The following is a 26746-nucleotide window of genomic DNA, read 5'->3' on the forward strand; positions in this document are numbered from 1 at the left end:
CGGGGGTCCTCGGGGGCTGGCGGAGCCCGTTGCGTGGGATCTGCGGGAATGGCTCCGCTTCGTTTACGACGTGGTTCTCCACAGGGGACGGTGCCAGGCCCGAGTCCTCACGGGCGGGCCCGCACCCCGTGAGGGCGGTGACGCTGCGTGGTCAGGCGCGGGTGCGCGCAGCGGCCGGTGCCCGACCGGCCCGGAACGACCGCACCGCCCGCGGCGGGACCTCCGGCCGGCCGGCCCAGGTTACCGCGCTCCCACCCCGTGCTCGCCCGGGCCCTGGCCGTCTCGGCCCCACGCCGCCACCCCCGTGGGCGGAGGATCCGGAGTCTTCCAAAGGGCAAGGGGAGGACGGGCCGAGCAGCCGCGCACGGGGGCTCGCCACCGTGGCGCGCCGGGAAAGGCGAGTCGAAGCCAGCGAGCGGCCCCTTCACGGCCGCCTGGGCGCCCTGAGGCAAGGGCGGGAGGCAGGGCGAGTGCGGGGGGCCGCGGGGCCGCGGCGCGGGTGGGGTGGGACGTGGGCAGCCGCGGTGCCGACGGTGCGGCCGCCCCGCAGAGGCTCGGTCCCCCGCGGGCTTCCCGGCGACGCGGGCGAGTCCCCTCCTGCGCGCCCGTCTGCCCGGGAGAGCCGAAGCCGGGTCCGCCGAACCGTCCGCACACGGAGGCCCAGAGCACGGGTCACAGTAACCGAGCCGATGGGGGGGGCCGACGGCGCGGGGGTCTGCTAGCGGGGGTCGCGCGGGCCGAGGGCCGTCTGTCCGCGTCGCGGCGCCCCGGCTGGCGGGGAGAAGGCGCGGGGCGCCCCGTGGACGGCCTCGGCGGAGTAATAAAACCAGGAAGGATGGGTCCCTAACGCGGCCCATCGGGGACACGTGGGCGAAGGCTTGAAGGAAAGAAAGAGACCGTGGTGCCCGGCACTTAGGCGACGCACCTGTACCTGACTTCAGTGAGCCCCGCCCACAGCGCGGAACCTGGCGTCATCCAATAAACACAGAGCCCGAGCCACAGAAGTAGATTTTAAATTTTCCTGTTAGCCGCATTTTAAAAAATACAAAGAAACCAGTGTCATTAATTTTAATATATTTAATTAACTTAATGTGTCCAAAGTAGTTCCATTTCTACGTTTTATCAGAATCAACAGTTACCCGTGAGATACTGTTTGTTCCTTTGCTCACAATGTCTTAAAACCCAGGATGTGTGCACTCACAGCCCATCTGTTTGGTGCTAATTGTCATTGTTAAACCTTGATCTCTACAATGTATAAAATTGACAGTGGGACAAGTAAATTCACGTACAAGCCTGCTTCACACGTTTCCAACAACTGGATCAAGTATCAGATTTTTCCACCTCTATTTAAATTAAAAATTTTTTTAAAAAAATATTTTACTTATTTGAGAGAGAGTGCACACAAGCTGGGGGAGCAGCAGAGGGAGAGGGAGAAGCAGACTCCCCGCTGAGCAGGGAGCCTGACTCAGGAGTCAATCCTGGGACCCTGAGGTCATGACCTGAGCCAAAGGCAGATGCTTCACCGACTGAGCCCCTCAGGTGCCCCTAAATTAAATTTTGAAAATTAAAGTCACTTCTGTAGCTACACTGGCCACCTGTTAAATGCTCCATAGCCCCCAGCCCCTCTGGCTAGTAGCTATCCTACTGAACGGTGCAGATATAGAATATGTTTGTCGTAGAAAATTATACTGAACAAAGAAGGTGCAGAGCAGTGCCTGGCACAGGACGGATCAATAAACATCAGATGAGCGGGGCGCCCGGCCGCATCAGTCAGTACAGCACAAGACTCCTGATCTTGGGGTCGTGAGTTTGAGCCCCATGTGGGGTGTGGAGATTACTTAAAAATACATATATAAAATCTTTTTTAAAAAAGTTTAAAAAAATCTTTAAAATCAAACAAATGTCAAATGAAGAAACTTCTTGAAAATCTACCCTTCCAGACAAGGTCCAATCATCCTTCCTCGGACCCACCACCAGATTCAATAACCGTGTCTGGGGGGCGTCTGGGTGGCTCAGTGGGTTAAGCCTCTGCCTTCAGCTAAGGTCATGATCTCAGGGTCCTGGGACCAAGCCCCGCATCGGGCTCTCTGCTCAGCGGGGAGCCTGCTTCTCTCTCTCTCTCTGCCTGCCTCTCTGCCTACTTGTGATCTCTCTGTCAAATAAATAAAATCTTTAAAGAAAAAAAAAATAACCGTGTTTGCTCGTTGCTGCTTCTCACTCCACACAGCATTCCAGCTCCAATGGAAGAGCGAAGCTAAAGGGAACAATTCAGATGCTGTATTTTCTTTTCTTTTCTTTTTAGATTTTATTTATTTGACAGACAAAGATCTCAAGTAGGCAGAGAGGCAGGCAGAGAGAGGAGGAAGCAGGCTCCCTGCTGAGCAGAGAGCCCGATGTGGGGCTCAATCCCAGGACCCTGGGATCATGACCTGAGCCGAAGGCAGAGGTTTAACCCACTGAGCCACCCAGGCGCCCCTTTTGTTTTCTTTTTTTTAAGATTTTATTTATTTGACAGAGATCACAAGTAGGCAGAGAGGGAGGAAACAGGTTCCCGCTGAGCAGAGAGCCCAACGTGGGGCTTGATCCGGGGACCCTGAGATCATGACCTGAGCTGAAGGCAGAGGTTTAACCCACTGAGCCACCCAGGCGCCTCTACACGTCGATTTTTAAAAAGAAAAAATCGAAAAAAAATAGGCCTCTCTGCCTACTTGTGATCTTTCTCTCTGTCAAATAAATAAAATCTTACCAAAAAAAGCCTTAAAATATTGCTGATTTACGTGCTGAGGTTTGGGGCCACCCTTTGATTTGGGGCTCACCTGCCCCACGACTGAACAAACCCTTTCTCTGGTTCCTCTTGGGGAGGGCATCATGGAATTCCTACTTAATTCGAGTATTTATTTATTTAAACAAGTATTTTGTTTTTGTTTAGAGAGAAGGCACGCGCCGAAGCGGGGGAGGCGCGAAGGGAGAGGGAGAAGCAGGTTCCCCTGCTGAGCAGGGGATTCCCATGATGTGGGACTCGATCCCAGGACCCCCGGGATCACAACTTGAGCCGAAGGCAGATGCTTTGCTGAGTGAGCCACCAAGGGGCTCCCAATTTTTTTTTTTTTTTTAAAGCAGAGGTTCCTATTTTTTTTTTTAAAGATTTTATTTATTTATTTGTCAGAGACAGAGGGAGAGAAAGCGGGCGAGCACAGGCAGACAGAGGCAGGCAGAGGCAGAGGGAGAAGCAGGCTCCCTGCCGAGCAAGGAGCCCTATGTGGGACTCGATCCCAGGACCCTGGGATCATGACCTGAGCCGAAGGCAGCGGCTTAACCCACTGAGCCACCCAGGTGTCCCGAGGTTCTTATTTTTGACAAACCAGAAATCCAGAGGGTTGAGAGCCCCGGGAAACATTCCATGAGTCAGTACTGAGCTCGGTCCTGGGCACTGAAAACTGGCCGTGCAGGAGCCCAGATGAATTCTCTCACTCAGCCTGCGTTGGGGGCAGTGCGGGGCCGACCCCCGACCTGACATCAGAAGCATGACAAAGGCTTATGGGTTCCACTGTGTCCCTCAAAAAACGGCGTGTTGAAGTCCAACCCCCCCGTCCCTGGGAATGGACCCTTACTTGGAAAGTGGGGTCTCTGCAGTCAGCAAGTTAGGACAAGGTTATACGCCCCGGTGTGGTGGCGTGCTTGCAAGAGGGACATCTGGACACAGACGTAGCGGAAGAGGAGAGGGCCACATGGGGACGAGGCGGACCCTGGAGAGGTGTGTGCACAAGCCAAGGAAGCTGGAGGAGACAGGGGGACCCTGCCCCAGAGGCTTGGGGGCACAGGGTGCCGCTGACACTTTGAGCTTGGACTTGCTCAGGTGTAAAGGAATCGCAGCACGGAAGGTGTGGGGGGTCTGCGTTTAGCACAGATGCCTCTCCTGCTATCAGCCTGTCAACAGGTCTGGAGGTTCGAGATTCCAAGTTCCTGACCTACAGGCGTCTCGCTTTGGGGCGTGGCTTCCCATATCTGCTTCCTGCACCCCTGGGTCTATCTCCTTCCCCCAGCACATCCTGGGGGCCAGTCACACCTGGCACTCTGCCTGGGAGCCTTCCAGAGTCAACACCACGCCCGGCCCCTGGTGAGGCCATGCTCGAATCAGCATGAGTCACAAAACATGGTGGAGATGGTGTCCTTGCTGGCCAGCCAAGGTCACCGCAAAGTCTGTCGGAGTCAACTCTCGAACACAAAGGAAGCAAAGAAGAAAATAGTACTGGGGACACCTGGCTGGCTCAGTTGGTAGACCATGTGATTCTTGAGCTTGGGGTTGTGAGTTCAAGCATCACGCTGGGTGTGAAGAATACTTAAAAAAAAATTTTTTTTTAAAGATTTTATGTATTTATTTATTTGAGGGAGAGAGCACAAGCAGGGGTGGGGGGTGGCAGAGGCAGAGGAGAAGCAGACTCCCCGCTGAGCAGGAAGCCTGCCACCATGGAGCTCGATCCCAGGACCCTGGGATCACCACAACCTGAGCAGAAGGCAGACGCTTCCCTGACTGAGCCACCCAGGGACCCCCGCACATATTTCTTTCTTTTTTTTTTTTTTTTAAAAAAAGATTTTGTTTTGTTTTATTTATTTGACAGACAGAGATCACAAGTAGGCAGAGAGGCAGGCAGAGAGAGAGGAGGAAGCAGGCTCCCTGCTGAGCAGAGAGCTTGATATGGGGTTCGATCCCAGGACCTTGGGATCATGACCTGAGCGGAAGGCAGAGGCTTAACCCACTGAGCCACCCAGGTGCCCCCCCGCCCCCTGCGCACATTTCTTAAATAAGAGATGGTACGCCGAATCCATTGCTGTCTGCCTTTGGAAATGGGAACATCCCGCCACAGGGGCACACCTGCCTCCTCCCCTGTGCTCTCCGCCTGGCCCAAGAAGCAAGAGGAAGCCAAGAGCAGGACCAGGGTGGCCAGGCGAAACCTGTCCCCTCGTGCAGGCTGTTTGCTCCCTCTGAAGGGGCCACCGACCCGGACCCGAACAAGTGTCAAGGTAAATACCATGGTAAAAGATCCCAAGTAGCCCAGGGAGGTACAGGATTGAAAGTACTTTGGGTAAGTGCTTGGGTGCTTTTCCAACTCGCTGCCCGTATGTAATTTACATACATCGCTCCATTTGCACAAACGACATCACATGATTCTGCTTCTCCGGTTTTACTCTGGAGGTCAGCCTTGGACTGTCCTCCCGTACCACAGGTGGGTCTTCCCATCCGAGCGTCGGATTGCTAACGGATACGTGCACCACTGTCTAAGCTTCACCCCTGCAGACAGGTACTCCTTAAATATTTACCTGGGGCGTCTCGGGGCTGGGGACCCACTTAGGCCGTGCAGGAGCCCGTGGGTGCTGACTACAGAAGTCACGGCCAGCAGCGGCATGCTTGGTGCACGGCGGGGAGATTTACGCTAGGGGAACGGTAGACGCTATAGATGAGGGCTTCATCGTTATTTTCCGGATCTCCGCGGCACCACCACACCGCCGTCCCAACCCCGCGACAGCGCAGACAAAACCGCTGCTCTTATTCCAGTGGAGAAAACAGGCCATGAACTAATTAAGAAAAGGGTACGGGGAACTATAGATGCTATGGAGGAAAAGAAAACAGGGAACGGCACACAGGGACATTGGGAGTGAGGTTATGATTTCAACCCAAGTGCTCAGGCAAGCCTCGGTGAGAGGGGAGGTACCTGGAGGGAAAAAGGTTCCAGGTAAACAGCGCATGCAGAAGTCCTGGGGCAGGATTGGGCCTGGCCCTTGCAAGAACACCGAGGAGGCCTGATTGGCTGGAGCAGAGGGTGCCACGGGGGACCGGGCAGGGCCGGTTAAGGGCCCTGGGGAGGACTTGGGCTCCACACCCTCCGCCCACGCGGGGAGGGCAGCCCTGAGTGCTCCCCAGCTCCCTCTGGCGGCCGCTGCGGAGAGGGCGGACGAAGGGAAGGGAAATGGGGGTGGGGGGGAGGTGCAGAGGGGATTGTGCGGGTCCAGGCAGGTGGTGATGGTGACTGGGGGCACAGGAGGGAGGAGATGTGGACAGATCTGGGGCCAATTTTAAACGGATCCAACCCGGATGTTTTTAGGCTGAGCCCCTGAATGAGCGTTCTCACTTCCTGTGGGAACAGCTTTGGGAGGTAATGTGGGGAATCCTGAGGGCACGCTATGTTTGGGGTTCCTTGCCAATATCCAAGTGGAGACATAGGGGGGCAGCTAGACCCCACATCTGGAGCCCAGGAGAGGGCTGGGCATCACCCTGCTGTAGACATGGGGCGGTGGGGGCAGGGGGCTTGGGGGGGGGCAGTGGATGAGCTGAACTGGGGAGGGGGGAGGGAGGGATGAGGCTCCAGGGCCCAGCCTGGGCATGGGGGAGGGGTGGCAGAGGAGCCTGGTCCCTGAGGAGCTCCCAGGAGGCTGGGGGCTGGCCAGAGGAGACCCCACGGTGAGGGGGAGGAGAAAGAGACTGTGACAGGTCTGGGGACAGGAGAGCAGAGCCTCCTGCAGCAGTGGGGGAGGCGAGCCATGGGTGGCAGTCAGGGTTTGAGTCTTCTGGGCCTCTTGCTGGAGAGAAGCAGAAAGTGGGCAGGAGAACCTGGCGATGCCATGAGGTCAGGAAGGCTGTCGGTTCATTTTCCCTTGTTTTTAAGAAATTCCTACTGGTCTTTGCGCTGGGCACAGGTACATCTGATGAGAGCAGGGAGGGTGGTTGGTGCGCCCGTGGGCAAGGTGCCCGGGACACTGAGGTAGTGCGGAATGTGTGTCCCAGGCCCTGGGCTCCAGCCCCTTTTAAAAGTCTGTAACTTCCCCGGGGAGCCTGGGTAGCTCAGTCGGTTGGGTGACTGACTCCTGGCTTCAGCTCAGGTCGTGAACTTGGGGTCGCAGGATCGACTAAGTGCCCAGCACGAAGTCGGCTTGGGGCTCTCTCTCTGCCTCTCCCCCCGACTCTCTCTAAAATAAATAAAAATGAAGTTTTAAAAAAGCCTGTAACTTCCGGAGAGGCAAGGGCCAGAGGAAGGCCTTCCCACGGCACCTGCACTCGCCAACCAGGCCGGGGCCGTGGGCTCCCTGGTGGCTTTAGGATGGGGCTAGCAGTGGAGGCACTTCCGGCCACATCCTTGACCCTGGAGGAGAGGGAATCGCCAACGGCCACCGGCTGAATCAACCTTGTGGCACACGGAGCCTCCATAAAACCCCTGAGGGGTTCAGAAAGCTGCGGGTGGGTGAGCGCACCCAGTAGCGGAGGGGCTGTGCCCCAGCCTCCGCGGGAGGAAGCCCCCGGACCCAGGACACTTCGTCTAGCTGCTTGTGACATTTTTTCTATGGAGCGAGCAAGTCAAGGGCCTTCCTGCGCTCTGGGAGCTGCGCCAGCAAATCGCCGGTGGGGAAGGGACCCGGGGGGTCTGCATGAATTCGGGCAGTGAGCGGCAGAACTGCGTCGAACTGCAGGACACCCACGGAGACCCCGTGCGCCTGGTGTCAGAAGGGCCGGGGGCACAAGGCTCGGTGTGGCGGACCCAGCTCAGGATCATGGTGCCCAAGGACCCCTGCTCTGGGCACCTACGCCCTCGTGTGACCCATCAGGGATGTCGCCGGCCGGCAGACAGCAGCAGGTGAATGTGTCCCACGTGAGCTTAGGCTCTATGGTCACGCCCATTTTATGACCGTAAAACTGGGTGTTCCACGTCGCACTGGACAATGAGGCAGGTAGCCGGGATGGGGACCGACGCCTGGGCTCTTAGCCATACCACGAAACCCCCACAGGGCTGGGTGAGAATGAGGGAGGGGGGAAGGCCAGGCTGGGGGCTGTTTCCCCCAGCCCCCGGGGGAGTGAGCTGGCTGGAGAGGAAACCAGAGCATGGGCCTGGAGCTCTGTGAACACCCCAACCCCCTCCCCGAGACGGTCCTTGACATGAGCCTGCTACAGAGCCCCCCACATTTTCTGAGAGTCACGCCTTGGCCAAAATAATTTAATAGTTCATTTGGACCCTGGGGTCTGCTTGTCCCTCCCCAGCCCCCGAGCCCCTAACAACCTCCCTACCCTGCCTAGTCCCAGAGGGGAGTCAGAGGCCCCAGGGGCAACCCTTGGAAGCCCCAACCTCTGCCCAGGCCCAGTGGGGTTGGGTTTGCCCACAGCGCCTTTCAGGGCACCCGGATCCTCGAGAGGCTGGGTAAGGGCAACCCTAATCCCAACACCCCCTCAGACTCCTGCTCCCATGGCGACACCCCAACCCTATAACCAGAAACCTGGGTGTGCAGCCCTGTGCCAGGCCCCCCTCCATGGGGGACACGGGACACCTCAGGCTGGCCTTGGGGGAGTCAGGATGCAAAAGCAGCCAGATCGGGCCAAGCAGACAGCTGGGGGGACGGGAAGCCGGACGCAGTCGCGCAAGCTCACGTGCCGAGCCCCGCAGGGCAGGCGGGCGGCTCTAGGAGGGGGCTGCCCGCAGCTGCTCCAGCCCGTCGGCGTACTGGAAGGCTGACCCGGTCTCATACTCGTACATGTCCAGGGCCACCTCGCAGCTCTCCCGCACCACGCGCTCCGGGTCGGCCACGTGGGCCCGCAGGGCGGCCAGACAGGCGGGCCGGGCGATGGCTCCCAGGGCCTCGGCGCACTCATGCCGCACCATGGGGTTCTCGGCCCGCTGGGCCAGGGTCGCCGTCAGCTGGGGCACGGCTGCCTCGTGCTGCAGCTGGCCCAGGACGTAGCCGATCTCGTGGCGGAAGAGGGCGCTGCCGCACTGCAGGCCTGCGGGCACGAAGGACCAGGAGAGGTGGACAGGGGGCTCCCTGTGCCCAGAACACCCCACCCCAGCCCCGGTGGTCAGTGCGGCTCGGGGGGAGGGACCGGCAGCCAGAGCGGCAGGAGAAGCCGGAGAGAGCAGCGCCGGGTAACAAGCTCCCGCCAACAGCACTGGGAACACAGCTCTGCCCTCCGCAAGGCCAGACGGGGCAGGTGTGGCCTTCCCGGGCCCAAGGTCCCCTGATAGCTGCTCCCACCTCTCCCTGAGCCTATGTTACGCTCTCGAGTGGTTAATGAGGAAACCATCAGGGGCACAAGACAGGTCATGCTTTACGCTGATGGGGAAACCACCACCAGGAGGGGCGCCGTGACTGCCCAGGACCAGAGGACCCTGAGGCCGGGCCAGGGCTCAAGCCCACCTGCCTGCCTGTGGCCCCCACTCCCAAGCACCACCCTGCCCCGCTGTGTTCCTGCCCGGCAGCCCCTGGGACCCCCACCCCGCGGCCCAGGGGCCAGCCGAGCAGCCGGCATCTCCCTGCCAAACAGAAGTTCTGGGAGCGCAGAGGACTCCGAGCCCTCTGCGGGCACACCCCGGGCAGGGGGCACAGGGGACCGCCACTGTCCGGGGAGAGGCCTGCAGAGAGCTCCCTGCAGAGCTGGGATGAGGGCGACTCAAGTCACAGCAGCAGAAACGGGCCCAGGAAGCCGGAGCCGCGCTGCCAGGGGCCGCCTCCCACGTCCGCGGCTCGCCAACCGCCGTCTGCCCAGGCAAGTCCCCGGCCTTTCCGGCCTCGGCTTCCCGCGGAGAGCTGGAGGGAAGGCTGCCCGCCCGCAGGGCCCAGGACGCACATTCCCTGGTCACTCCGCTGCTCCGTTTCGCAGATGCAGCTCCTAAGCACCCCCCGGCGCCCTGCCCGTGACCCCCGCCCCCAACTCACCCTCGGCCAGCGCCAAGGCGGCCTCCTCGCCGCCGGCATCCCGCAGGGCGAACATGGCTCGGTAGCGGTCGAAGAGGGGCCGGGCCTCGTCCAGCAGCACCTCCCGCAGCCGCCCCACGTCGCGTTCCTCGGCGGGAGGAGCGGGGTCCACGGACAGGTAGGGCCCTGCGGCCGCCGGCTGCCCGCCGTGCTGCTGCAGCCACTCCAGCCGCCGGACGGCCAGCTGGCACGTCTCCGCCACCTGCGGGGACAGGGGTGCCCGGTGGACATGGGGACCCCCTCCCCCACCCTCGGGGGCTCTAGTCATTCTGGCCGGAGAGAAACCCGCAGGGACTTGTGGGACGAGGGCGCGACAGGAGCGGAGGCCGCTGCGGGTGGAGGCGGCGGCGCGGAGTCCCTCCCTCGGGACCCTGCGGAGGGCGAGGCCAGGCCTGACTGCTCGGCCCCCGAGAGGCGGCGAGAACCTGGGGCTCTGTCCTTGAGGTCATTAGGAAACGTGAGCGCTTTAGGTCTGAGGTTAGGAGACCTCGGCTCTTGGGGCCGAGAGGAGTCTGGGGCTGAGGGCTGGCGGCGAGAAGCAGCAGGTGGACACACACGTCCGCCCGGAAACCCGCACGCAGCCCGCAGCAGCATGGTTCAGGGGGCCGGGAAGGGGGAACAACCCAAATGTCCGTCAGCGGGACAAGATGTGGGCCCGGGAGTATCAGCCGGAACGGGGGCGAGGGCCCCCCATGCAGCCCCGGGGCGGACCCCGAGCCCACGATGCGCAGGGAGGGAACCAGACACAGGAGGCCACACGGGTGTGAGTCCGCGTGTGACACATCCAGACCAGGCTCCTCCACGGATGGGAACGGGGGCTCGTGGGGACCGTGGATGGGGAGGGGATGGGGAGTGACCGCTGATGGGGATGGGGATTCTTTTGTGGCAATGGAATGTTCTGGAATTAGGAGAGGGTGGCACACCCCTGTGGACGCTCTAGAAACCACCAAAGCATACCCGTTCAGAGGGCGAACTTCATGTTATGAGTTCTATCTCAGCAAGGCTGTCCGCTGGAGAAGGAAGGGAGGCAGGCAGCGGGGAGACTGGGCGAGGCCAGGTGGCTCAGCCGGGCAGGGCATCGGTTTGGTTTTGCCGAGCAGGGCAGTGGCCCACGACCACCTGGCTGTCGCCCTGTTGACCAGGACCCCGGCACAGCGATCGCCCTGGCAACCAGACACAGGGGGAGGCTGGTCCAGGCGGGGGGAGGGGGTATTGGGGGCAGGGGTCAGGCCACGGTACCTCGATGACAGGGTCGGAGGAGTACTGCTTCAGGACCTCCAGAACGTCGGGGTTCCCGATGGCCCCCAGGGCCTCGCCTGAGAAGAACCACATACACAGCTCACAGTTGCTTGGAAAATGCTGCAGATGGGTTGGGGTGCGGTGCGGATGGGGGGGCCGGGGGGGAACCAGCAACACCACCTCCTTTGTGTCCCCCCGCCCCCCAGCTTTGCTTATATCTGTGACCCACGCACTGGAGCCGGAGCACGGAACCGGGCTCCCTCTCCTGCTGCCGCTCCCCTGCTTGTGCGCACTCACTCTCTGTCAAATAAATAAAATCTTTCAAAATAAAGGAGAGGGAGAAGCAGGCTCCCCGCTGAGCAGAGAGCCCAATTCGGGGCTCAATCCCAGGACCCTGGGATTATCACCTGAGCCAAAGGCAGACATTTAACCCACTGAGCCACCCAGGTGCCCTGTTTTCACGTTGTTAAATGTCTTTACAGGCGCCCGACGGGCTCAGTCGGGAGAGCACGCGACTCTTGGGGTCCTGAGTTCGAGCCCCATGTCAGGTAAAGAGAAGACTGCAAATAAAATCTTGAAAAAAACAATATATATATATATATATAAATATATATATAATATATTAAAATATATATATATATATTTTAAATCAAAGGGATATTTCCTGCCGTGTGAAACTTCCATGGAATTCAAACCCGGAGCGTCCACAGAGCCCACAGAGTCCCACCAGCACGTGGCCCTGCCTCTCTGCGGACGGCAGTTTACGGCGACTTAATCACTAGGGCAGAGGTGAGTCTTGGCAACAGAGACTGTCCGGCCCACGGACACTTTGCCACCTGCCCTTTCCAGGCAAAGGCCGCCAAGCCCTGCTCTAGATCGCGTGGGAGGGAGAGGGGGGCACACGAGGCAGAAGGGACGGGGCAGGGGAGGGGGTGAAGGTCCGGCGCCCCCGCCCTGGCCACTCACCGGCCTCGTGGCGCACCATGGGCTCCTGTCGGGTGTCCCGCAGCACGTCCAGCAGCACGGGGATGGCCCGGGGGTCCTGCATCTGGCCCAGGCAGTATGCCAGCTCATGCTTGAGCAGGGCGGAGTCGTCGCCAAAGGCCCGGCTGATCCAGGCGACGGCTCCGGGACCCCCGAGCCCGCGGAGGGTGAAGAGCGCCCGGAAGCGGGCCTGCAGGGGCTGCTGGGGGTCCGCCAGCGTCCGGCCGATGGCCTCCACTTCCTGCTCTGTCACCATGGCGCGCCGCGCCCTCCTGCCCACGGGCCTTCCGCAGCCCCACGTGAGCTGAAAGCAGGGGCTCCCGGGCGCCAGAACCTACGGGCAGAAAGCCAGGAGCCTGGGTGAGGTGTTCTTTTTTTTTTTTTTTTAAAGATTTATTTATTTATTTGACAGAGAGATCACAAGTAAGCAGAGAGGCAGGCAGGGGGGAGGGGGAAGCAGGCTCCCCGCTGAGCAGAGAGCCCGATGTGGGGCTCGATCCCAGGACCCTGGGATCATGATCTGAGCTGAAGGCAGAGGTTTAACCCAGGCACCCCCGAGTGGGGTGTTCTTCATCCACTGGTGGATTAGTTCATTGAAGAGCTCGGACCCAGGTGGGGCGGGCGTCTGGGCTGAAGGCCTGGCTTGGCCCGGCCGCCTGCTGCGTGGCCTCCGACTTGCTACATCCCCTCCCTGGCCCTCTCGCCTGTGCGTCAGCAATGACTTCTGCTGTCCTGCCCTCCACACGGTCACAGGATGGGCTGTGGGGCCCCCACAGCCCCCGCTCCCTGCGGCCCCTCCCGCGCCAAAGAGGCTTGACCGGTGCGAGCCGCCGGGTGTGGAAGCAGTGACGGGCCGCCTTCTGAGAGCGGGTCACGCGGGACGCGGCGGCGTCCTCCTTGCTCTATGTGGGGCCCCACGAGGGGAGGGACCGAGGCCTCTGGCCCCCAGCCACGTGAGAACGGGCAGCTGAGGGCAGCTCCTCCAGCCCCTGTCCAGCCTCCAGCCGAGACAGTCCCAGCAGTGTCCCGACTGCGACCTCACGAGAGAGCGGACCTGGAAGCTCCTGGTGACCAGGCGCAGATCCCACACACTGTGGGAGAGCGTGTCTGCTGTGGCTCAGAGCTGCTAACTGTGGGGCAACTCGCTACATGACAGGTAACTGAGGCACGAATGCTTTCCGCACATGAACTGGACCACTGCACAATCCTCCTACAGCACCTCGTTATTCCAAACTCCCTCACGGTCCCGAAGGCCCTGCCCTGACCCCTGCCAGCCCTCTCCTCTCCTCCCCCTCTACCCCCTGCCCCTTGCTCATTCAGCTCCAGCCACATAGGCCTCCTGGCTGTTCCTCCAACATACCAGGCCTACCCCAGGACCTTTGCATGAGCTGTTCTCGTCCTCAGGAACACTCCTCCCCAAATGCCTACCCCGCCATGCTCACCCTCTCACTTTTCGGGTCTCAAATGTCACCTTCTCAGGGAAGCCTTCCCTGATTACAGTCATCCCTATTATTCTTTTCCCTTGTTCTACTTTTCTTCAGAGCTCTTACCCCTACGACATACCATATAGGACATTTACCAGCTCAGCTGCCTACAGTGGGTCTTACCCTTCATCAGAACTCTGAAGGCAGGGACCGAGACTATCTTCGTTGCCACTATATTCCCAGCACTTAGTAGGCATTCAATAAAAACCAGTCCTACTGGTAACAGCAGCTGACGTGCACAGAGGACCTACTATGTGCCGGACCCCTCTGCTAAGCCACTCACACTCATAAACTCATTTACCTCTCCCCATAAACCTCTGAGATGGGCACCAGGCTTGTCCTCTTTTTACAGGCAAGAATGCAGACATGCAGGTTAGTAACTCGCTTACAAGCTGAGCAAGGAGTCATAAATCCAGGGAGCTGGGCTCCACAGTCAAGCTCTAGGCCACAAATGCTAGGTTGAGTGGACGGACGGAGACAAAATGACACAGCCTGGGCTGGGAGGAGGGGCGCCATCTCTGTCCTCTGGACCAGCGAAGACCTGGGGGACGCTTTGTAAAGCATGCCGTGGCACGCCGTAGACCCTGGCTCCCTGCAGCGCCAGCACCGGGCTTCAGGAGGGAGGGAAATCTGCCTGAGGAATCCAGGGAGAGCACCAGAAACCACAGAAGCCAGGAGTGAGTGAGCCGGCCAGGCATCAGGGGCCCCGAGCTTGGACTCTGCTACACGGATGAGCGGCGACTTGCGTGGGGTCACACGGCACGCCAAGGGCAAATAGGGCCCAGGACTCCTGACTCCCGGGCTCTTTAGGATCACCTTCAAGACACGCAGAAAAGGCCCTTCATCGCCTACCCAGCCCCAGAGTCCTTAGATTCCTGGGAATGGGGGGAAATCTGGCTGACAGGGCAGCTCCAGCTATGGGATCTGCTGCAGATCTCCAGGGTAAGACCCGGACTGGGGCAAGTCTCTGTGCTTGGTTTCTGCATTTGGAAGAAAACTATAAATAGCTCACAAGTTGGATTTCCTTCTAGTCTCTGCTCAGATATTCATTGTGGAGGCAGGAACTCTCAGAGCACCCGGCTGTAGCCACGTAAGCCCTCTCTGTGCCACACTCCCCTTCGGCTTCCCTGCGCATTTAACAGCACCCGGTGTTCGGGGTATTTCACTGATCAGTTTCTTACTCTAGAAAATCAGTGCCTGGAGGACAGGACCTTATATATATAATTAAAGAGAAATCTGGGGGCACCTGGGTGGCTCAGTTGGTGAAGCATCTGGCTTCGGCTCAGGTCTTGATCCCAGAGCCCTGGGATTGAGCCCTGTATGGGGCTCCCTGTTCAGTGGAGAGCCTGCTTCTCTCTATCTCCCCACTAGTGCATGTGTGCCCTCTCTGTCACATAAATAAACAAAATTTTTTTAAAAAATAAAGAAATCACATGTACATACGTACACACACACACACACACACACACAGGTATCTATGCTATTTTGTGCACTGCTGTGTCCTTAAGGCCTAGCCTGGGATCTGTCCCCATGGCAGGAAGTGCCCAAATGGTCTTTGAGTGAACTGAACACCCACTGCATTCACAAGGTGGGTAGAAGGGGCACCTGGACCTCACAGTTACTGTGAGTGATGGTGTGCTCACGGAGGGGTGCCTGGCTGGCTCAGTCCATGGAGCATTTGACACTCGAACTTAAGGTTGTGAGTTCGAGCCCCACATTGCGTGTGATGACTTAAAAAAAGATGACTTAAAAACTAAAATCTTTAAAAAAGAAAGAAAGAAAAAAGCGTGTTCACGGAGCACCTAGTATTCACTCGACAAACCAGAGCTAGTATTAAATGTTCCTGCCGAGAGCCCCAAACCTACCTCTCTGTACCAAGGAGGGCTCCCCTAGCCTCCTGGAAGCCCACGGCTCATACCTTTAGTACGTTCTTCAGTGGGAAGCAGGGCAAGGGTATGGGCGTGGGGTTGAAGGGATCAGCCCCTAACCAAAGCAGAATCTGGAATCCGCTCACTCCTATAAAAGCCTCTTGATGAGCAAGTAAGGGACGGAGAAAGAGGAGACCGGGCTCCTTGACCTCCCGCCCCCACCCGAGACCTGTCTAAACTAAGAATTCCCAACAAAAACATCTTTGGGAACCAACTCTCCCCCAGAAAGGGGTCGTCCCAACACAGGGTTCCCCCAGGGATGCTCGCAGGATCCCTCCCCTTGGAAGAGACCCCGAGTTACCGGATGCCTCAAGATCTGTCTACGCGGGCCCCCAACTACTGGATCCCTCGTACCGCTGGTTCTCCCAAAACTCGAGAAAGAGATCACCCCTTCCGACACGCGCTGGCTCCCGGGGTCCCCCCAACCTGCGGATCCAATCCCCGGCGAAACAGGGTCCCCAGAACCTGGGAAAAGAGCTCGCCGGGACTCGAAACCCCTCAGGAGGATGCCCCCCTCGATCCCCCCGACCAATCAATCCTAGAGACGGGACCTCCCCACGAGGCGTCCCCCCCACCGTACCTGCCCGCCTGGCCCAGGCCACGCACCGTGCTCCCTGCCGCCGAAACGCCCAAACGCGCTCCGGGAGGACCAGGCCGCCGAGTCCACCCGCTCTCACCGCCGCTACCTTCAATTCACCAACCGCAACGCTCGCGGCGCCCTCTGGGGGCCGCCATTTTCTCGCCCACGTGACCGGGATGGCCGGCACCAACGCAGCGCTGGGGGGGTGTCCAGCCAGAGACTCCGCGGCAGGAGGGAGGTCTGGAAGCACGAGTCGGCATCGGTGTCTAAGCTCACAGCTTAGACCCCTTAGACGGCGTCTAAGGGAGTCCCTCAGGGAAGGGAAGGGCAACGTCCACTCTTTCTGCTGAAGGCATTCCCTCCCACTCTCTCCCCCCCCCAGGTACGTGAAAATGGTTTATGCCAATTCAGTCCGGAGCCCGGCGCGGAGCAGGCGCCGCGGTCCTGGGGCGTGGTCGAGTTCGGGGGGCGTGGCCGACGGCGTCAGGTGCCTGGACTCCAGCGGGGGAAGGGAGGACGCCGGTCCTTGTTTTCCGACCCGATGGAGTCGTTCGTTCATCGTTCACTTAACAAATAGTTAATGGGGGCTGAGGACGAGACAGCCTGCCATCCTTACCCTCGAAAACCTCACAACCTGGTTGTCTGAGGGAGTCAGACAAGCAATAAATACGGAAAATAGACGGCAGGTGGTGACACCTGGTAAGCCGTGGAGTTCAAGGGCGATGTGAAGTCTCAGGAGGCGTGGCCAGGGGCTCAGGTGGTGACGTGCGAGTAGACACCTGGCAGGAGCGGGGAAGAGCCCTGGGGATGGCTGGGGGAGAGACACCAGGCTTAAGAAGGACTCGGCTTCTACTCCGACGCGGAGTACATCAGGGAAGCACGCGTGAGAAGTGATCTAACTTCGGAAAGTGGAAAAGAAGCACCGGTCGCAACAGTGTTTGTAATGGCAAGGAAAAAAATCGGAAAAAATAGTAAAGTGTAGCCCCTCTTATGCCTCGGGGTTCGGGGTGTCCAGCCCCGCTCATTCACCTGGACCGGCGCAGTCCCTTCCAGCCTGCCTTCCTGGCTGCGGCCCTCACCCCTCAGCGTCTGTCATCTCCGCAGCGGCCACCAGAGGCCACCTGTGGGCAAGTGAGCCAGGCCCCGCCCTCCTCTGCCCACAGCCCTCCAGGGCTACCTTCTCGGTCAGGATAAAAGCTCAAATTCTCCCCTGCCCCCCAAGGCCCTGCGTGACTTGCCAAGTTGTGAGTTCGAGCAGGAAGTGCCCAATCTGTATTTGAGTGAACTGAACACCCGCTGCACACCAGCCATGGTACGAAGCTCTTCATACACAGGGTAAATCCGCATCATTCCTAACGTGGTTGGATGCTGCAGGAGGTGGGGCAGCCTCCCTGACCTCTCCTCCCTCTCGCCTTGTTGCTCACTCTGCTCCAGGCACACAGGCCTCCTTGCTCTTCTCCAACACACCAGGCTCAGTCCTTCCCCAGGGCCTTTGCAGGTGCTGTGCCCTCTGCCTGGACTCTTCTTCCCTCTGATACTCCCATACCTACTTCCCTTCCTCCTCTGGGTCTCTGCTCACATGTATTTCCATGTGACACCCTTGGACACCCTATTTTAAGCTTGAACTCCCCTCTTAGTAGTCCCAACCCTTAGACCTTGGTACTGCCACCCCAATACTACTTTTTTTTTAGATTTTATTTATTTATGTTAGAAAGAGAGTGTGTGCACACACATATGCACACATGTGCGTAAGCAGGGCAGTGGGGAAGGGGCAGAGGGAAAGGGAGAGAAGTAGACTCCCTGCTGAGTGCGGAACCTGACTTCTTCCTCAATCCCATGACCCAGGATCATGACCTGAGCTGAAATCGTGAGTCAGAAGCCCAACCGACTGAGCCACCCCAGTAACACTCTTCACTTTCTAACCCAATACATCACTTACTCTAAGATCATCTTGAATGTCATCTCCATGAAGGTAGGGATTTTCCCAGGAGATCAAACTGCTTAAGCAAAGGCCCTGGGGTAGGGATGGATATGCAAAGTAGCCGAATGGGGGGGCGCTGGGCGGAAGCGATTTGCGCTGTGATTAATCCAGGCAGATGGTGGCCTTGGAGGAGCCCCAATCCTCTTACCCAAAGCCCCTAAATACTTCCGCAACGCGGGTCACCTCCGGGCCTCTCCTGCTCTGGGTGGCCATCATGTCAGGGCCGGCGGTTGAGGAGGGGATGGAGGGCTGGAGCCCGGCCCCACCGCTGTATGAGGAGTACCGCCCACCACCTCTGGATACCATCCGCCTGCCCAGGTATGCGCTGTACCTGCTGCTGGCGGCGTTCCTGGTGGTGGCCGTGGCCTATGCCATTGTGGGGCATCTCATCAAGGACCTCGCCCATGACCTGGCCGGTGGGTGAGCTGCTGTCTGCCATGAGCCCGGCTTGGGACAGTGTTGGGCCACTCTCGGGTGTGTGTGGGGGCACTCCAGGGCCCCTCGCAGCAGGGGAGGGGACAGAAGGTGGATGAGCCCCCGGGAGGTTCCTCACCAGTGTGCTATTGCAGACTGGGCCTTTGGCCCGAAGCCAGACCAGGAGGACGCCCCCCGGGAGCTGCGCTCGAGCCTGGAGGGCGAGGATCTGGAGGAGCTTGACCTCCAGCTGGCCCTGGCCTGGCGGGGTGATGAGGACCCTGCCGGGGGTGGCGATACGGCCCCTGCAGAAGCCCCTGCCCCCGCTCCCCGCCGCTCTTCCATTGCCTTCAAGGACCCGCCTGCTCGGAGCTCCTTCTGGAGGCTGGGCTGAGCCGGGCCCTGCCCTCTGGCCCCGGGACCTGGGTTTGAACCCCTTTGGGAGTTGTGTGGACGGGATTTGTGCACGCGGGATCCCTTGCTCCCCTGAGCAGCCGGACTTGGCAGAGAACGTTGTCTTTCTTGGCTGGCGGGTTCCCGTGGTGGATCCCTGGGACTCTCTGCACTCCTGCGCACCCCGGCCCGGTAGCCCCAGAGCCTGATTCCGCCCAACCTCTGCTCGATTTTCAAAGAGTAACAGTGGTAACCGAGGCCTTCGTCTGTCCCTGCTCTTGTGCTCAGTGACCCTTTTCCACGCATTACGCTGTTTAATCCCCACTGGCCAGGACTTTTCACTTCCACTTACCAGGTGGGAACATGGAGGCACAAAGCCCGGAGATGACTTGCTTGGAGCAGAGCGAACTTTTTGCAGAAAGAGGCCAGTTCCACGACCTGCCTTCGAAGGAAAGCAGAAGCCCCGGGATGGGGTTCTGGCCCTGCTCCACCGAATCTGCCCCAGTCCCATCCCCCACCTCCTCCCTTAGACCCCCCCGCTCTGCTGCTCTACCTACTAGACCTGTTGGTCTCTGGGGGGGTGGGTCCCAGCTTCCCAGCTAACGTGAGAGCTCCTGGAGGACAGTGCCTGAGGCTTCCTCCCTCCCCTCTGAGGGGGGCACAGGACTGGGCACAGGGTCAGAGCTTCACAGGCGCCACTTGGGGGTTTGAGATGGGCTCGCTTTGGGCAGCTGCCTGAGCTCCACCGCTCCTGATGGCCCATTGAGCAATGATGATAGCCAGACCTCAAAGTGGAGGGAGTCCCCAGGTATGCATAGGTGCTCCTTCAAGGTGTGTGCAGTAATGCTGGCACCCGAGGACCCTGCAGAGCGGGAGGGGGATCCCCCCGCTCCGGTGTAGGGGCTTCCTGCCACGTGCCTGGGCCATGGCTGTCCGGTGGCAGCTGGGGTAGGGCACTCCTTCTCCTGGGCAGGGTTCCCTATCTAATCAGCCAGGGACCAAGGTTGATGGACTGGAGAGCCTGGAGCCTGAGTCATCAGCTACCTGGGTGTCCCATTCTCCCACCATCAAGGCGTGGCTGGGCTTGGAGATGGATAGTGGGCACGTGGCTGTCACTTCTTGTCCCTGTGCTCATCCCAGTATTGGCTGTGGGTCCCCAGGGGTCCGGCAGCCAGGACGTGGCCATATAAGCTGGTGGTAGGGGGGGAAGACCCCAGCGCCAGCTGTTTCTGCGTGATGTCCGTTCTCCTGGCCTCCTTGGCCTTCTCTGCAAAACGGGGACGGAGACACCTTGTGGGGTGTTCAGAGAAGGAAACATAACGGCGCCTGGTGGCCCTGAGCCCAGGCGCATCTCAGCCTGGCTGCTGCAGCACGGAGCCTGGGGGACCTGGAGGCTGGGCCCTGGGGCAGGCACAGGGTGGAGGGGCCGGACTCCTGCGTTAATTGTTATACCAGGTCCAGAGTCTGACCTGCAGGTCTGGACCAGCCCCGCCCCTAGGCCTGCCTGCTGCTTTATCAGGGGCTGGGCGCCTCACCCAGCCAACCTTGACCGTGCACGGCCGCGGCGGCTCTTCCATGACCATGGAGACCCTGGAGGTCCCTCTCCTACTCAGCGCCCTGCTCCTGTCACCTGCAGAAGCTCAGCAGGGTAGGACCTGATCTGGACCTGGTGGGGCGGTCAGCGGGGGACAGGGGTGGGGAGACTCCTGGGAGGAACTCACCTATAGGCTCACCGTCTCCCCATTTTTCATGATGAGCAACCAAGACCTCTGAAAGGAGGGCCAGGCAGAGGAGGAATGGGGCCAGACCCCTCTTGGAGCCCCCCCCCATCCCACACTCCCTCGGGGCCTCTCCCCCCATCCGTGAGATGCTCCCAGGCCCCTCCTGTTCTCTAGAACGGGTCTCTGACACCCAGCACCCCATCCGCATTCCCCAGCACCCTTCCCCCTCCCCTTCTGGGGGGGTCAGACCCCTGGCCTGGCGCCAGCTCTGAGTCCCACCTGCTCTACCTCCGGACAGCCTCGCAGTACCGCCCGAAGCCCTGGCTGGTGGGCCTGGCTGCCGTCGTGGGGTTCCTGTTTATCGTCTTCGTCCTCATGCTGGTTAATCGCATCTGGTGCTCCAAAAAGAGGTGGGAGCCCCTCTCCCCACTCCCCACAGCCACTGTCCCTGTCCTCCTCTTCTCCCCAAAGTGCTGGGCATCTCTCCTGCTTCCTGACTCTCTCTGGTCCCCTCCCTCCTGCCTCCCCATTTCCCTGCTCCTGCTCAGACAGGCCTCACAGCCTCACAGTCTGGGACAGCCGTGCAGCCCAGACACCCTGCTTTGTGGGGTTCATGTGCCCCAGCCAGGGGAGACTCTGAAGGCGACCTCCTGCCCTTCACTCACCTTCACCCCCGGTCTCTTGCAGAGCTGAGGATGAGGAGTTCGCATTCGGTATGGAGTCCAACCCCTATCAGGACACAGCCCTGAGGTACTGCCTGTGTGAGTGCGTGTGGGTGTGTGCAGGGCTAGGGGGTTTGTGGGAGCCCTTCGGGGGGTGAGGAGAGATGGGTGTGCACAGATGACCTCTTTCTGTTCTTGAACTCCTCAAACACATTTCTGCCCCAGGACCTTTGTACACACTATTCTCACTGATTGGAACAGCCTTTCCTGTATCTTCTGGCTGGCTCCTCCTTCAGTCCCTGTTCAGATATTTCCTCCTCGAAGAAGGCCACCCTGGCTACCAGCCTGCCTGACACTGTGCCCCACAGCTGTGCGTTCTTTGCACTAACCACCAGCTGAAATTATCTTAGTCATTACACCCTTTCTTGACGCTAGCTGGTAGTTTCCAACAGATGAATAGAGCATAGCTTTGGTCCTAGCTGTGTTCCCAGGGCTCAGCATGGGACTTGGCACACAGTAGGCCTGTTAAACAAGACCGGGGTGTCAGATTGAGTAGGTGTCTGTGCACGAGCATGCGATCTGGGATGGGTGACTCTCCTGGACTCCGTGTTTTCTATGGTCCCGACTGGTTCCAGACATGATTCTGGTCGAAGGCTCAGGGAGGAGGCAGGGCTGGGGGCCCTTTTCGTGTAATATCCCAGCTTGGGCAAAGTTGGGGGTTGGGAATAGGAGTGCAGGAGATGGGAGGAAGCCAACCTGACCAGAAGATTCTCAGCCAAGCCCAAGATGTATTTTGAGGGAGAGATGCAATCCCAATTGTTTGCTTTGTCTGAGACCCAGTGCAGGGCCTATGAAATGTGATTCTCATTCCCAGGATGTGCTGGAGGTTCTTGAACCCACCCGAGCTCCCGTGTTGGTAGTTTTCTCCCTGCCCACTCATCCCTCCATCCATCCATCCACCCACCACCCATCCACCCACCCACCCACTCATCCATCCATCCACCCATCCATCCATCCATCCACCCACCCACCCACTCATCCATCCATCCATCCATCCACCCACCCACCCACTCATCCATCCATCCATCCACCCATCCATCCATCCACCCACCCACCCACTCATCCATCCATCCATCCACCCATCCATCCATCCACCCATCCATCCATCTACCCACCCACCTACCCATGCCTCACTTTCCAACCATCCATCATTCACCATCACTCTCCCTACCCAGTAACCCATTGATCCATTCATCTTTTGTACATTGCCATTCGCCCACCCACTTATACTCCCATCCATTGATCCGTCCTTCTCTTCTTCTTCCTGCTCATTCACTCATCTTCCTATTCACTTGCTCGTCTCTCCATGCAGCTGTCCATTCACCTAACCACTTACCTGCCCATCGCCCATCCATCCATCCACCCGCCCACCCAACCATCCATCCATTCATTCCCTTACCCGCCCATCTACCTCCTCACCCACCCGTCCATCCACCGATCCACTTCCCGCACCCAAGAGCCCAATGATCTATCCATCCATCCACGCTTCCACACTCCTGTCCAACCAGCCATCCGCCCCTCATTCTTTCTCTAATTAACCTCCCACGCTGTGTATCTATTCAACCCTCCACTGCAACCTTCTGGTCACTTCTCTACCTTATCTACCTATTCATCCATCTTCCCACCCATCTCCATCCACCTGTCCATCCATGGGGTGGTTGAGTCTTAGTTTCTGCCTTTGTGAAATGGAACTAGCGAGGCTTCCTCTGTTTTGAGGACTGCTTTGAGAATTCAGCAACGGTGCAGAACACCTGGCCCAGGTAGGTGCCAGTTAAATGGGAGTGACTGTTTCTCATTGTGGTCTGGGCCCTTTGTATCCCTACAGTGAAGAAGGCAAGAGGGAGAGGAAAGGGGAGATGAAGGACCAGAAGGGCAAGACGGCTGAGAAAGAAGGAGAAACGAACTCAGGGCTGGAGCTGGAGGAGAAGGAGACCGGAGATTATGGGAAGGTCGCGAACACAGCCATGTGAAGAGTCGACTCTCGCTTCCTCCAGGCAGCTGCCCAGAGATGCCCCTTCCATACCATGTAAGCAATGGCCCAGATGTGAAACCACCATAATAACTCCATGTAGAATCGAGAGCACCCAGTGAAGAGGCGTGGGACGTGCCCTGCCCTGCCAGGGAGGGCTCCGTGTGCGCATGTGTGGGCTCTTTCTGACTTGTCCCCCTAGTGATTCTTCTTGCACTTGGACCGCGTTCTTGGCTGTGGAGAAACCCCCAAGCCCTTACCATCTCATGGCTCCCCCTACTTCTCCCCCTGCCTGATTTTTTTTCCCTCTCCCTGCTGTCTGTTGGCCAGAACCTCCTCCTGCCCCACTCAGCCTCGGGGACCAACACCGGGTAGGGGTTGCTTTTCCGAGACCTGCATTAAAGAATTGATAAGAGCCGTTCAGAAGGGTTCCTGTTGTCTCTTGGGCTCAGCTTCCCCCTGGGGGAGGCAGATTTTGGGGTTGGGGTCAATGCTCGTGCAGGTATGGGAGAGCAGGCTGCACGGTGCCCAGATGCTGCCCCTGCCCCCCCCACCCCGGCCCTCTCCCTGCAATCTTGATTTTGCTCCCTGAGCCCTGGACTTTGAGCCCTAAGAGCACCATATCCTAGGGAATTCTCACTGCCCCACCCCTCGGCTGGGGGTCATGTGACCCCATTCCCGGGAACTGGGTAGGGGAGGGTGTGTGCCCCAGCGCTCTGAGTTCCCCTGGGAAGGGGCAAGTACTTTCTCCTCCCAGTTTCCAACCTCCCCTTTCACCTCACTTTCTCCGGGCCCTGGACCTTGCCCTGGATGTTAACTATTTCTTAGTAAGGACCTTGACGAAGACGCATCCGGGCTTGGTTCTGGGGCTGGTCGCTGGGGTTGCTGGTAGGATGTAACCAAGGCTGCTAGAACACTTCCAGAATCGTCCACCAGGGGGTGCAAAAAATAAATAAAATCAAGATAATACAGGCCCTTAGAGATGCTCCCGGGGAGCCCCGGGCATCGCCGTCCTCTGCCTCCATCAGTGCACAATGAGTCCCGTTTCCCAGCTGAAAATGGGGAGGCGTAGAAAGAGGGACGCCACCGGCCAGGTCTCGCGGGCTGCCGTTGGCAGAGCTGGGATGAAGGCCAGGCGGCCCGCATGGTGAGGGGGTTTATAGGCTCTTTATAGGCTGAGGTTGGGTTTGGAGGTTAATGCCCTAGGATGGGAGAGGGTTGGAGCGCTGGGGGGGGCCGTTCCTGGCTGTGAATCCTAGCTGGGAGCACGGTGTCCCTCTGGAATGCTGTGTGGCCCCGGCAAGTTAGCCCCTCATCTGCACCCTGAGGACAAGAGTTAGGAGGCTTGAAGCAGCTTCCAGGGCTCAAGAGCCACGGCAAGGCCTGGAGCACCGTAGGCGCTCAGGAGATGCGTCCCCACCTTTCCTGAGCCTCTCCCGTAGCTCTGGCTGTGGGGGGAGGAGGCCAAGGGGGACCTTAGGGAGACAAGGTGCTGGGATGCCTTGGACGCCGGATCCCTCCCCAGCAGACCCAGAACCCCGGGAAGGGGGCCCCATCCCCCCACTTCCTGCAGCACTGGCCACACCCTGCCCTGGGGTGTCCCGGGCAGGCCACTTCCTCTTCTAATGGGGTGGCATCCCCAGAACCCGCTGGCTAGAGGCGAGGACAGACGGACAAGGATGGACAGATTCCGGGTGACCGCTGGCCCAGTCTCCCTTCTGACGGCTCTGGTCCTGCAGCCGGTTCAGGCCCAACCCTGCTGTAAGGCCTCGGGAGGGAGAGGAGGTGGGAAGGGAGCTCCCCCCACCCCTCCCCATTTCCCCCCCCTGCCCCCCCCGCATGGCCCAGCTGCTGACCCTGCCCCATCCTGCCCGCAGTTGCCCAGAGGAAGCCGTGGCTGGTGGGGCTGGGGGCCATGCTGGCCACCCTCTTCCTCCTCTTCATCCTCACAGTGGTCTACGCCATCTGGTGCAGCCAGTCCCGTGACAGGTGGGCCCTGCTCCTGCCCTGCTCCTGCCTGAGTCCCTCCCCTGTGGAACCCGAGGGGCTCAGAGCCCCTTCCCTCCCCCTTGTCCTTGCAGAGTGTCCCAGGAGGCAGGGCAGGGCCCCGGGGGGAATTCTTTGATTCAGAACCCAGGGAGCCTCATAGAACCTCACTGCCTTCCCTCCTGACTCTCTGCCTGAAAAGCAAGGGGGCTTCCCTGAGTCCCCAGGGCTCTCGTGTGTGTCAGATGGGATCCATAAGGTCCTCATCACCTCCCTTCAAACCCCACACATTTATCCGTCCCTCCGTCCGGTCCTGTGTGTGTGTCCATCCCGCTGTCTGCACCTCCATCCACCTTCCCCCCACCCTGCATCCGCACGTCCATCTGTCCATCCGTCTACCCATCCACTCATTCGCCTAGCCGTCCACGGATCGGCCTGTCTCCCTGGCTCTCTGCCAGTTCCCTCACCCACGGTCCTGAGACCCAGGAGGCCAGGGCGGCCGGATGTGAAGAGCCAGGTTCGGGCTCCCGGAGCTCCTGCGTGGGCTCCCGAGCGTGCTTCTTGTTCAAACAGCACCGGTGCCCTAACCTGTCTGAGCTCAGCTCAGCTTCTGCACGGTGGGAGCCACAGGAGTGCAGGCTCAGAGGTTCAGGGGGGATCGTGAGGCCTGGACACGAAATTCTTATGATGTGGGGTTTTCTGGACCCTTGTTTCCGCAGCAAGAAAGAGAAGGAAGAGGGGGCTGTGAGAGAAGAGGAGAAAGAAGCCGAGGGCAACGGGGGGCTGGAGCTGGAGGAGAAAGGGGGGGCCTCCAAACCGCGAGAGAGTGGAGAGCTCCTCTGAATGAAGGCTTCCCACCTGCCTCCTCCAGGCAGGCCTCCCAGAGATGCCCAATGCCTGTTCTGCACCCTACAAGCAAAGAGCTGGTCCTGGGGCCAGTGAAATGATCCCATGTGGGGTTCAGATGAAGTGTCCCTGAATGAGGAGGGCTCAGGTCCCGCCCCAGTTCCCCCCTCTTTGCATTTGCCTGGGCCTTTATACATCCGCTTCCCCAAGCCCCTTCTCAGGGGTAAGAGGGACGGTGGGAGGAAACTGCAAAGGCCCTGCAGTGTTTGTGGGTCCCAGATCGGGCCCAGCTGTCCCGCTGAGTGGGCCTAGCACATGGCGGTGTCCTGGGAGAGGAGGCTCCCCCCTCTGGGCACTGATTTGCTGGTCACTGTCTGCAAGCTGTTCCTGGGTGCGGGTGCTGAGGTTGGGAGGGAACGCAGCGTCCTCCCCCCACCCCCGGACAGCTCCCCGTAAGGCTTGAACTCCCAGCGTCCTTGCTGTGCAGCCTCAGCGTGTAACCTAACCTCTCTGCGCCTAAGCTTCTTGTGCAGTAAAAGGGTGCGGGGAGTAACCTGATCCTTTATAAATTGTCACGAGGATTAAACGAAACAGTGTCCATGAAAATCCGGAGCCCGGAGCCCGGAGCCCCGAAGGTGTCTAATAAATGTCAGCTTTTCGGGAGGCTGACGTGGTGGGGATGCGGCCGGCGCGTGGGAGGCTCCCGCTCCGGGTTCGGGGATCTGGAAGGGCACCGGGGGCGTGTGCAGACCGCGTCCCCGCGCCCC

General features: G+C 59.5%; 3 protein-coding genes across 4 annotated transcripts; 2 read left to right on the forward strand and 1 right to left on the reverse strand.

Annotated features, from left to right (window-relative positions):
* Positions 1-6339: 6339 nt before the first annotated feature.
* On the reverse strand, positions 6340-16102 carry DOHH (deoxyhypusine hydroxylase). 2 transcript variants are annotated; one of them, XM_044254578.1, is made up of 5 exons: positions 15974-16102; positions 11938-12289; positions 10972-11048; positions 9694-9934; positions 6340-8761 (listed from the first exon to the last, which is right to left on the reverse strand). In XM_044254578.1, exons 2-5 carry the CDS (start codon positions 12209-12211, stop codon positions 8442-8444), a joined length of 912 nt encoding a protein of 303 aa, XP_044110513.1. In that variant the 5' UTR covers positions 12212-12289; positions 15974-16102; the 3' UTR covers positions 6340-8441. The 2 variants fall into 2 exon arrangements, with proteins under 2 accessions (XP_044110513.1, XP_044110512.1); XM_044254577.1 differs by having other exon boundaries at positions 15948-16102.
* Positions 16103-20247: 4145 nt separating this feature from the next.
* On the forward strand, positions 20248-23564 carry LOC122910824 (small integral membrane protein 24-like). Its single transcript, XM_044255459.1, has 4 exons — positions 20248-20383; positions 20755-20866; positions 21144-21206; positions 23004-23564. Exons 1-4 carry the CDS (start codon positions 20311-20313, stop codon positions 23146-23148), a joined length of 393 nt encoding a protein of 130 aa, XP_044111394.1. The 5' UTR covers positions 20248-20310; the 3' UTR covers positions 23149-23564.
* Positions 23565-24772: 1208 nt separating this feature from the next.
* LOC122910825 (small integral membrane protein 24-like) lies at positions 24773-25997 on the forward strand. The gene is made up of 3 exons (XM_044255460.1): positions 24773-24908; positions 25025-25136; positions 25853-25997. The coding sequence occupies exons 1-3, from the start codon at positions 24773-24775 to the stop codon at positions 25974-25976; spliced, it is 372 nt and encodes a 123-aa protein (XP_044111395.1). The 3' UTR covers positions 25977-25997.
* Positions 25998-26746: the final 749 nt, after the last annotated feature.

The sequence above is a fragment of the Neovison vison genome, chromosome 6 (genome assembly GCF_020171115.1).
Source record: "Neovison vison isolate M4711 chromosome 6, ASM_NN_V1, whole genome shotgun sequence".
Taxonomy (NCBI): domain Eukaryota; kingdom Metazoa; phylum Chordata; class Mammalia; order Carnivora; family Mustelidae; genus Neogale; species Neogale vison.